The 12,239-nt window shown below is 34.1% G+C and overlaps 1 protein-coding gene across 5 annotated transcripts in view; it reads right to left on the bottom strand.

The window, feature by feature from the left end:
• Positions 1–12,239, bottom strand: part of NBEA (neurobeachin) — an 873,840-nt gene that overhangs the window by 92,946 nt on the left and 768,655 nt on the right. For all 5 annotated transcript variants that reach the window (XM_079778900.1, XM_079778901.1, XM_079778902.1 and 2 more), the window contains one exon: positions 2,530–2,670. In XM_079778900.1, coding sequence (XP_079635026.1) covers positions 2,530–2,670 — 141 coding nt within the window. The remainder of the gene's footprint in view (positions 1–2,529; positions 2,671–12,239) is intronic.

Raw genomic sequence — 12,239 nt, 5'->3', positions numbered from 1 at the left:
ATTCACACAAGTCTTATAAATCTGACTTCATACTAATTTGATTACACATAAACACTGAATTTCATTTTATATATTTCAAAGTACTATCATATATAAGATATTTTAATATTTAATATATATATTTTAATATATATTCTCATTTATTTCTCAGAACACCCTCCTTAATAATGTTTTGTCACAAATGGTTCCTGACTTTTTTTTTTAATCTCCAAAATACTTGAGAGAGGTGTCTTACTCCCCGCATGGCAGTGGTTCAGTACAGCAATAATCGTCCTTGATGGGACAGGAGGTGATATGAAAAGGCCTCTCAGGCTGAATATCTCTGGTTTACACGCTTTCTAAAGATCTCCTTCTCTAACAGTTTTGGAAGTCCCTCTTCGAGTTGCATGTGCACTACCTAGATGAAGTCAAACAGCCTGTGCGGCTGGGAATCATAGCCCATGGGCTCCTTAAGCCCAGGTTTGCTTTTCCTTGGCTTCCAGAGTGAATCCGAAACAGCAAACAGAACTTTAACTTTACTGACACCTTTTCTCTATGTTTTTAACATCCTTTGCTGATATTTTGTTATAACATTTACAACATACACATTTAAGAAGTTATTTCTCACTAATGGCAGTAATGGTTGAGTTTGGTTTTATGGCCTGACCACCTGGTGGTCAGAGAACCTAATTTATTAGTCATTTTGTTTTCTTGTTTGCCTATTTGTGAGCCTAAATTAAATGAGAATATATTTTATGTCCACTATAAAGGACACCAGCTCTTGAGGATCTTGACTGGCAAATTTTTGTGCTTCTGTGTTTAGTTTGAACACGTGGCTGAAACTGCAGTAAAGAAACCATAATTTATCTCTACATATTTGTGTCTGTAATTCAGGAAAGCCTTTACTTCTTTTGTGTGTGTGAAGTATTTTCCTATATGTGGATATTATTAATAAATTATTACAACCCATAAACTAAAGGTGTTCTGTTCTGATTGATTTATAGTGGTAAAAGTCATTTACATAAATCTCATATCCCCCCCCAAAATAACAGAAAATAAAGAAATAGAACTTCTTATACTTTTGAAGTGCTAGAGTAAAAAAATATTTCTTAGGAAAGTGCTAGCTCTGAAATATTCAAGTAAAAAAAAAACAAACCAACAAGTTCACATAATTAAGCTGAATTTTTTTTAACAATTTAGACAACCAACTTTGATCTATAAAAAAAAGTCTTGTGTTTTCTTTAGTTTATAATTACAGAGTTTATTTTTTAAAATAAGATTTGGGTTTGTTTTCTTATAAACTAGTTAATCTAAACTTGAACTTCTTATGCTGGTTTAGTATTATGAAAAATAAAAAAACTTGTGTTCAATTAAATGGATTCATAATTCCAACAAACTTCTTTTTAACAGAAATTGTTTGTGGTATATCACTTATCAGAGACTTACAAGTTACTAAAAACATAGTCATATCATGTATTTGTAGTAAGCTCAATTTTTCCTCAATATGTAGAGAATACTGTCATTTAGGCTGAGGGCAAAAAAAAAATCTTTGAAAATAGAAGATGCACTGCCACATATGCACATTTTCATGCATACTACTTTAGCATGTGTTTCTATAGCAAATCAGCTCCATGCACCAGAGTGGTCTGAAGTATATTTTGGTAAGGAGAAAAAACTATTGATTGCATTGATTTAGAGATTTGATTAGAATACTCCTTGGTTACTTATGGTAAAAAAATAAAATAAAAAATCAGATCATCTGATTCCAGTAACTGCTCTAAAATAGACTAGATTGAAGAAGGCAATACTAAAGGCAAAGATATTGGTTAAGAGTTTTTGCAATAATCTAGATGAAAAACAATGGGAACCTGCACTAAGGAAATGCCAGAGTTAATAGAGAAAAGAAGGTAGATTGCAGAGATATTTAGTTCGTAGAACCTATCTGATGTGATATCTGATTGGATATAAGGGAATGGTAAAACAGGGGAAAATATCTAAATTGGATAACTGGGTGCCATTTATTTAGATAGAAAATGCAGCAGGAACCACATCAGGTTTGCCAGGGAGATGAGGAATCCATTTTTGAAAATGGTGTTTATGGTCTTATAGAGGGGGGATAGAAGGAGACAATCAATTAATTACATAAAAGAGACTTGAATATATTTAAATCTTAGAAGAAAGAGAAAGTAAAAACAAAGTCTTCAAAAGATTTAAAAACTGTTTTTAAAAGTTGTCCACGAAAGAAGAGTGTCAGTTTGTGACGATCAGTGAGAAAGGAAACAGTGGGCATTAAAGATGCACTCCAGAAGTTTCATCCCTTTATAACTGGTTCATAATAATGTATCTTCTTAACCCAATTTTGCAAATGAGACACCTCACTTAAAAAAAAAAAAGGCTTCAGGTTTTGCTAGAGTTTGGGATTCCTCATTTCATTTGTCTCTAATCTTTGTTTTAAAAAAAATAACTAGTATATTTTATTTTGATTCAATTTACTTACATGAAAACCTTTGAGGAATTAGAGGCAAATTGTAATGTAATGAAGATACTCACAATTCGAACAAGCCAGGATAAGGTAGATGCTGCTGTTGAATAATGTGTATTATAATGGTAGGGTGGACTTTGATCATCTTCCCATGTCTCATAACGCTCTGCATAAAACACAGCTCTCTTTGGGTTCAAAGCACCAATTGGCTATAAAAAGATAAAAAGAAGCATTTTGTTTAATACAGTCATATTAAACATCCTATATGTCTTTGTCCTGAAAGTATGTTAATTTATTTTAACCATAGAGCAAAAATAAATGATTTTATATTTTTACCAACTTTAATTTTTTTAATCCTCCCTCGAGGATATTTTTTTCCATTTATTTCTAGAGAGAGTAGAAGGGAGGAGGAGAGAAAAAGAGAGACATTGATGTGAGAGAGACAATTTGCTATTTGAAACCATGCCCCTGACCAGAGCTGGGGATCAAACCTGCAACCCAGGTATGTACCCTTAACGGTAATCAAACCCCAGACCCTTTGGTCCTTGGGCCAATGTTTTAACCAACGAGCCAAACAGGTCATGGCACCAAATTTAATTTTGATATTAATTACAGATCATTACACTTGCTAAAAATACTCCAAAAGGTTTTTTCCTGCCTACTTACAAGCCACAATGAGTTAGCTTGATCATAGGAAATCCAATGAGAAAGTGATGCAGTTCACCAGGTTAGAGAAAACTTTGTCTTAGCCTGTCACCCAGAGTGTGACAGACAATATCACCCAATAGAAACCTTGTTGGAATGCTAGTCCCATTCTGTTATACAGAAGAAGCATGTATATTTTTTATTAAGTTAAACTGCAAACTTAAGACTGTTGGAAATAATTCAGACAATTCAGATTCCTTGGAAAGCACTTTGGTAAGGCCACTAAGACCTTTGCTGTTTTTTGTTGTTGTTTGTTTGGGTTTTTTGTTTGTTTGTTTTTTAATTGATTTCAGAGAGGAAGGGAGAAGGGAGATAGAAACATCAATGATGAGAGAGAATCATTGATCGGCTGCCTCCTGCACGTCCCCACCAGGGTTTCAGCCGCACCCGGGCATATGCCCTTGAGTGGAATTGAACTGGGACCCTTCAGTCTGCAGGCCAACGCTCCATCCACTGAGCCAAACCAGCCAGGGTGACTAAGACCTTTTTCTATCAGTACCATGGCAGTGCTGATTATGATGTTAATGCCTATAGTGGAGCACACAGTAAAATTCTCAGGATACAATATATAATTTTCTTTCAACAAAACATGTTTTTATTAGATAACTGTCTCAAATTTCTTAGATACCTAATCATTAAGAATTTCCAGCATAGAGTCCTCATGATTTCAAATAGCAAACTGCCGTAAGTTTTTGTCTAATTTTGGTTTAATGGCATATGGAGTCCGCTCTTATGATACCTAATTGCTACATTATTTTATTTCAGGTTGCATACTCTAAAAATAAATGTTTATAGAGAAAACAATAGATGAATACTAAGTATAATGTATAACTCCTTTATTTCAAAATTTAATATTACTAGTTAATTATGCAGTTCCCCTGAAGGCTTAATTTTAACAAGAGGAGTAGTAGAGAATTAGTGTCTCAATGGAACAAATAATGCTCCACAAGAGAGAAATATTCATTTATAAATTGCTTGTAAGCTTTTTCTTTTGGTCTTTGGGGAATAATCCAAACAAAACAATGGTGTCAGCAGTTAGAATCTCTTAGAATTTCCATAATAACTCTTAGCAAGGATTTCTATCCTGAATGTTAAAATTATCTGTAAATTATGTTCATTTTTCTTTAACTTAATTAGGATTTAAAAGATAAAACAATTTAATAATTTACTTTTAAAAACTTTGGTTTAAATGTAGTTTTTAAATGTTCTAAGGATCAAACTTTATTGTGTTAAATCTCACTGGTACCCCTCAAATCTTTTTATTCAGATGTACAAAGGCAATGCAATTTCATTAAATATCACATAAAATATTAATAATATTTAAAACAAATAATAATTACTTTTTTCATAAAGTAATTTCATAGTGAAATAATGTGAATTCTGTTATAATTTAGTAACAGAAATAGTTTTTCATTTAAAATGGCCTACGTATTTTATACTTTGTTAGGTGTGCAGATATCTGTTTTTTTAACTCAATATTGTAAGTATATTTTTCAAAGCATTTAACATGGTAGATACTTTCCTCTGGCTTGAATATGCTAATGGACTTTTCACAGGAATAATCTGTCTGCACAGTCCTTCAGGGACTGACCTTATCTGAGATTGTGGTTCCACTAGACCTCACAAGAAATTCCTGGAAAAGGAACACGGTCCTTACTCTCCTCAACTACTGGGGAAGGTATACAGTGAAAATTATGCTTTTTATTTTACTGAAGTTTCATCAAAGTCACTCATTGGAGTGTTTTATACAATAATACTTTGTAGATAATAGCTGCACAGTATTATAGTCTGTATATGCCTTCATTAATAACTGCTTAAAATAAATTTCTAATTTTGCATTTTTATCTAATGCATTTAAAAATGAACTTTAAAAAACAAAATGTAAATAATTTGGTTTGTACTTATTATTTTGCTTCTGATAATCAAGAAACAATAAATCATTCCAATGAAAAATGTTTCAAAATGTCTGTTTGGGAAATGAGAATTCCTCACAAGTAACTTATTTTCTTATAGAATCCATATAGACCTATCTACCTGTCTATCTATCTATTTATCTATCTATCTACTGTCTATCTATTACCTACCTATCTCTTTACCTATGTATAAATTTATAAGGTTGTAAGTTTGTTATCTTTTTAAAATTTGAGTAAATAATGCAGTGTCAACATTTGTATTTAGAAATTGAATAAGGTAAGAATTCTTGTGAAAGCTAAAACTACACTAAATGAAATATATAAATTTATTTTGCAACCCTTTTCAATTTTTATCATAATTACCAGTTTCCTATTCTCTCAAACAGGAGGCATCTAGACATAGTCACCTCTATGCTTTTTAGGTGTTTCTGTATGAAAAGGTTTAATTGAAAGTTTAGATCTTGCTATTAGATTTATTATTATTTTGTCCTTGTGAGTTTATATGCTATAAATTGACACTGTAACGGATAAAAAACAATGCAAATAACAATGCAAAAATTAAAAACAAAATGTGTACCTCTTTTAACACTTTATAATTTTAATTCTAAAACTGCTATAAAGTCTACATAGCTTGATAAAGCACTATTTTCAATATAAAATTAGTAGAACATTATATATGCAACATTACCATATCTACATAAAACACTATTGAATTTATTGAAGAAATGATATTTAGGATTTTATTACTCAATTCCTTCTTTTCTAATATAATAGAGAGAAATCTGTCTTAGCCTTAAGTGCCACAAAAAACTTTGAGAAAATGCTGTGGTTTTCTTATATGGAACAAAAATCCTGACAGATGCTCATGGAGATTAACATTATTAAAGGCTCTGAGAAATATTGTAATAGGACTTTAATTTTGTTCACTCCTGTGTCTGTCTATCTACCTACCTACCTATCTATCTTAAAACCTCATCCTTCTTTTTTATTTCATAACTATCAACATGCAAAAGGACTAGTGTTCCTTGGAATGTAGTTTGAAAAATTCTGGTTATAATCCTTAAGCTATATATAGGGTGTCCCCAAAAATACATACACACACTTTGAATAATTATAAAGTCAGTGTTTATTAAAATAAATTTCATTTTCAAAATTGAGGTATCAGCTGTTAATGTGTGTATACATTTTCTTGAGGCACCCTGTATTTATGAGGACTAAATTTTTATTTGATTTCATTTTATTATTTTCTTTCCATTTCTGTATTTTAATCTGTCAATATGTTTCTATATTATAAAACCTTACACATTTTATCAAGTCATTTTCATGGGAAACATATAAGATACACAAACATGAGCAAGAAAAATGATTAAGTTAAAATATTTATTGGGTAAATGGTACTATACGAAGTATTGAAAGGACTTAGAGAATATAAAAGTCTAAATGTAGAGCTAGATGATTTGAATAAATAAATGAAAAACAATTTTAGATTGATTTGAGGCATGGTCAATGCCATTAAAATATATTACAATTTTTAAGAATAAAAAAAAAGATTTGCAAGGAGACATCAGAGATCTAATTAAAGTAATATTAATTCTAACAAAGAATTCTTGTATATAAAAAAAACACACCTTGAAAATGTTCATGATCTTCATGGTATTAGGATTCTACTTGGATATATACATAATGTTGAGAGTTCACTATTGCTTATGCAACTGCTAATGGTACTATAGATTTGTAGTTGCTATTGTTTTCACATCCATTTTCTAAATTGATTTTCACAAGTCTCTGAGGTGGGCAAAGCATTCATTATTAACCTAATTTCATGATGAGGAAACAAGTACTTATGTCTCCTCTCTTTCCACAAAACTGCATTTTTTTTATTGCTAAATGTGAAATTCTAAGCTTGATGTCATTTTTTCTTCTATAACTATGTACTTAATTCCTTATCTATCACAGATCCTCAGTAATGGAATGAATCTTACAAGACTACTGTCCCAACTCCCTTACATTATAGACGAGTATAATGAAGAACAGAAATGTCAAATCAAGATCACTTTGCTAACCAGAGGGTATCCCTTTTACAGAACCAGCTGCAGCTTTGTACTAGATATAACTTGAATCTGGGTACAATTGATTGATTTGTTTGGCTTCTAAGTGTTACTTTTAGTTATCTCAATACTATTTTATTTATTTTAAAATATATTTTTATTTATTTTAGAGAAAGGAAGGGAGAAGGATAGATAGAAGCATCCATGAGAGAGAAACATCAATTGGCTGCCTCCTGCACGCCCCCTACTGGGGATCGAGCCTGCAACTGGAGCATGTGCCCTGACAGGGAATGGAACCCAGGACCTCCTGGTTTATGGGTTGACATTCAACCACTGAGCCACACCAGCCAGGCAGTTATCTCAATACTCTAACACAACCCAGTTTCTAACATATGTAAGTTATCTTATCTTTCATTGTAATAACCAAGGCCTTCGGAATCCTTCTAACAGGCTTTAAGCATTCTTGCCTTTTTTGTTTTTCCATCATGAAATGCATATTGTCATTCTTAAAAAATTTTCAGTTATGATGATATAGAAATCATACTTACAGATGCCACTGTGCTTGAGTATATTCCCTGCCTCTCTTTCTATCTGACCAAAGAATTTCAACTCATTTTCTGGAAGCAGCTCAAATTTCATCTGGGAAATCATACATAGTTAGGCAAATGTATAACATTTTTTTATATAGTTCATTTGCCCTTCAAGGGAATGTCCAATGTTTTATTCATCTCTTTAATCTCAGCACCTGATACAGTACCTGGCTTTTTTAGGTGCATAATAAATGCTGAATGAATGAAGACTTATTGGCCTGATTATGTGTATAATATTTTAAATTCCCATATGAAAATTTTAGACAAAATTTTTAGGCAAAATCAAAAGAGAAATAACAAAGTAAAAAATATTTATAGCACATATGTTAAAGGGCTAGTTTTCTTTAAAAATGAGCATTTAGAAATCAATAAGAAACTAATGAACAATCTAATTAAGCAGAGGAACAAATAAGAACAGGCAATTAACAGATGCAAATTTCCAATATATGTAGGAAAAATAGCACCAGCTCATAAAATGTAATGGGTATCTATTCTTTTCCTGCTTGGCGTACATTACTCCTTCTTCCTTCATGAACCACTCCTTTCCCACACTTGTTCTACCCGGTTCATTCAGGTGGGCTGAATCCCTTACCTGATCCTCTTGGTGGGCATGTGACCCAGATCTATCAATAAGCTCATTTTATCATATGGCTACCAAGGTTGATACAGAAATGGGCACATGACTCAAGTTATTCCAGTGAAGCGTTGCTAAAACTACCTGGGAAAGAAGTATTCTCTCTTTCTAGTGGGGCTAAAAGGCATCACTGGGATAACATAGGGAAGCCTGAGTGAGAATGAAACCAGTGAGGAAAAATACCAGCATCCTGTGATCCTGGTGAATCCTTAAATCCAGTTTATCTGAAATGACCCACCCTTGGATTGCTCAGTTACAAAGACCAATAAAAACATTATATTTTACCCTGGCCACTTTGACTCACATTAGAACATTAGTCCATGCAAGGAAGGGTCGTGGGTTGGATTCCCAGTCAAGGGCATGAAACTGGGTTGCAGGTTCAATCCTCGGCCTTGGTTGGGTGAGTATGGGGGTGCTTATGGGAGGCAACCAATCCATATGTCTCTCACATTGATATTTCCAATCCATACGTCTCTCACATTGATGTTTCTCTCTCTCTCTCTCTCTCTCTCTCTCTCTCTCTCTCTCTCTCTCTCCCCCCCTCCTCTCTCTCTCATCCCCTCCCTTCAACTCTCTCTAAATCAATGGAAAAATATCCTTGGGTGAGGATTAACAAAAAACAACACCCCCCACACACACACAGAACTTTATATTTTAAATAAATCCAGTTTTAGTTTACTTTCTGTTACTTGTAACCAAAGTCAGAAGTACAATAGCAATTCTTAAAATATCAAACAACTATTTTTATTCATTAGATTATTGATAAATTATTAAGTTTCATAATAGTCAGTGTTGGCCAGGGTGTAGCAGAACATATATATCATACTAGTAATACTGTCGGTAGGAATATAGGTAGGTATAAATTTCTTGTAGGGAAAATTGGTAATATTTTTTTCAATGTGTACTTGCTTTTGATCCAGTAATTCCACCTTGAATTAATGAAAACAATCAGCTACAAGGATATTTCTCATATCATTTCTTCAAATAGCAAAAACAAACAAATAAACAAAGTCTAGAAGTAGTCTAAATATGCAATAAGGGACTAGTTAAATAAATGACGTTATAGTCACACTGCTGTATGGCTTTTTCAATCAAAAAGACTGGCTTGAAAAAATTCCAAGATAAATTCATTCAATAAGTATATGTCAGAAATTACTCTAGACCCTAGAATAAGATAAATGAGGTTTTGTGTGTGTGTGTGTGTGAATAAACAATTAGGTAAATGAGAAAATACCAAATGTAAGTGCTCTACTGACAATTAAAGCAATAATCGAATAGCAGCAAGTAGGTGATAGGGAAGGCATCCCTCAAAAAGAAGCTCTGAGCAGAGATGTGAATGACCAGAAGGAACCAATCCAGAGAACTTCAGGAATGAGAGAATTCAAGACAGAGAAAGAGCTAATACAAAGGTTCGAAAAGGGGCTTGACTGACACGTTCAAGGAACAGGAACAGAAAGGAAGGTAGGTGACTAAAGCATAGTAGATGAGAGTGTAGGACACGTGGTGAGAAAATAGGTAGAGGTCCATCGTATGGCTTTGCAGACCATGGTGATGAAATACATTTTATGGTAAGTGCAGTAGAAAATGACCAAGTGGTCTTAAGCGAGAGAGAAATAAGATCTGAGTTAGTCTTTACAAAGGGAACCTCAATGGTTTTGTAGGATAATATTACATTATCATTACTAGTACTAAGATTGAAAAGACATTTGCAAAAACAGCATCATATAGCATTATCAATGTTTCTCTAAAAATCCTTTGGCATTGAAGTAATGTATTTTTACTTAATTAAGCAGTTGCTTAATATATTTACTTATTATTTTTAGTATATATATATATTTACATATTTATTTATATATTTACTAGAGGCCCGGTGCACGGGGTGGGGGGGGGGCCCTCAGCCCAGTTCTGCACCCTCACCAATCCAGGACCCCTCGGGGGATGTGGACATCCCTCTCACAATCCTGGACGCTGGCTCCTAATCACTCACCTACCTGCCTACCTGGTCGCCCCTAACTGCCCCTGCCCCCGCCAGCCTGATCCCCCCTCACTGCCTCTGCGTGCCGGCCTGATCGCTCTGCTGGCCTGGTTGCCCCTAACTGCCCCCCCCACCAGCCTGGTCGCCCCTCACGGCCACCCTGCTGGTCTGGTCACCCTACGCAGCCTGCTGTTCAGTCATTTGGTCGTCCCTTACTAACACCCCTGCTGGCCTGGTCGCCCCATGCAGTCTGCTTGTTCAGTTGTTTGCTTGTCCCTCAGGCTGGCCCTGGGCAGCTGGGCAGCCAACATCTGAGGCTTGCCTGCGCCTCGGGCTGGCTCTGGGCAGCTGGGGGGCTAAGGGGACTAGGGGACTCTGGAGGCAGGCACGCGGAGTGGCCTGCTGCCCTGGCGGGGCTGAGGGGACTGGGTGCCACCATCTTGTGGCTGTGGGTGCCACCATCTTTGAGGGTGTGGCAGTCAATTAGCATATTCCCTTTGTGAGGGCACGATGGTCAATTAGCATAATCCCTCTTTATTAGATAGGATAGTATATAGGGTGGGGCAAAAGTAGGTTTATAGTTATGAGTACATAAAACACAGAGTTCATTCTTGTATTACTGGTATTTATTGTATTATTTTCCATACGAACAACTATAAACCTCCTTTGGCCCCACCCTGTTTATATAATATATTTTTTTATTAAATATTCAGAGAAAAAGTTTTGAAGAATAGACATTAAACTATAATAATAGTTGCTTCTGGGTAGTGAGAATAATGGAGATTTTTAGTTTCTTCTAACCTCTTTTTACTGTTTGATAAAGAATTTTGTTTATCTCATGTATAGAATTTTAGAAGGCTTTTTCAGTTATATGACCCAGAAATATCTTTCAAATGTGAACATTTTAACTTTTATAAATTTTAATCAATTATAGTAACTTTACATTTTAGCTAGCAAACAATAAAGACCATGTATTTCCAAATGTAAATTCCTGTTTTATCAATCTTCACTGACATTCAAATCATCATCTATTACAATTTTACTAGTTAAAACAAGTCAAATGATAACATGAGGAAGAAAAGACAAATCAAGAAGGTAGATATTCTATAGGATAACTGGCACAGACTCTTCAATAAATCATTATCATGAAAAAAGATGGGGTGGTGGTGGCTGGGAGCTATTCTAGCCTGAAAGACACTTAAGAGACATAAAAATCAAATATAATGTGTAGTCCTGGGCTTAGTCCTGGATTGAATGCTAGCTTGACAAATCAATTTTTTTAAATATATAGGGATAATTATGAAACTTTGGTTATGGGGCACAGAGTTAGATAATATTAAATTTTGTTAGGTGTGATGATGGTACTTTGCTTATGTAGGAAAATGTTTATTTTTCATATTAAAGTATTTATGGGTAAAGTATGATACCTTTAACCAAACTTAAAATACTTGAGCAAAAAAAAGCTAAAATGTTAGTAATTTTGACATCCTAGTATTGGGTAAAATTGGTCATTCTTGGTACTTTTTTTTTAAAATATATTTTATTGATTTTTTACAGAGAGGAAGAGAGAGGGATAGAGAGTTAGAAACATCGATGAGAGAGAAACATCGATCAGCTGCCTCTTGCACACCCCCCACCGGGGATGTGCCCGCAACCAAGGTACATGCCCTTGACCGGAATCGAACCTGGGACCCTTGAGTCCGCAGGCCGACGCTCTATCCACTGAGCCAAACCGGTTTCGGCCATTCTTGGTACTTTTCTTTATGTTTGAAAAATTTTATAATAAAAAGTCAAAATAAAATAAAAATGGTGTGTAAAACCAAACAAATCTTTCAAATTCATATTAAGTCCTTTATATAGTACCTATGTTTTAGGTTGTTCTTATAGATAAGAATGCTTTTAATTTGATAATT

Source organism: Cnephaeus nilssonii (genome assembly GCF_951640355.1).
Source record: "Cnephaeus nilssonii genome assembly, chromosome: 8".
Taxonomy (NCBI): Eukaryota; Metazoa; Chordata; class Mammalia; order Chiroptera; family Vespertilionidae; genus Cnephaeus; species Cnephaeus nilssonii.
This window is presented reverse-complemented; position numbering and strand designations above follow the sequence as displayed.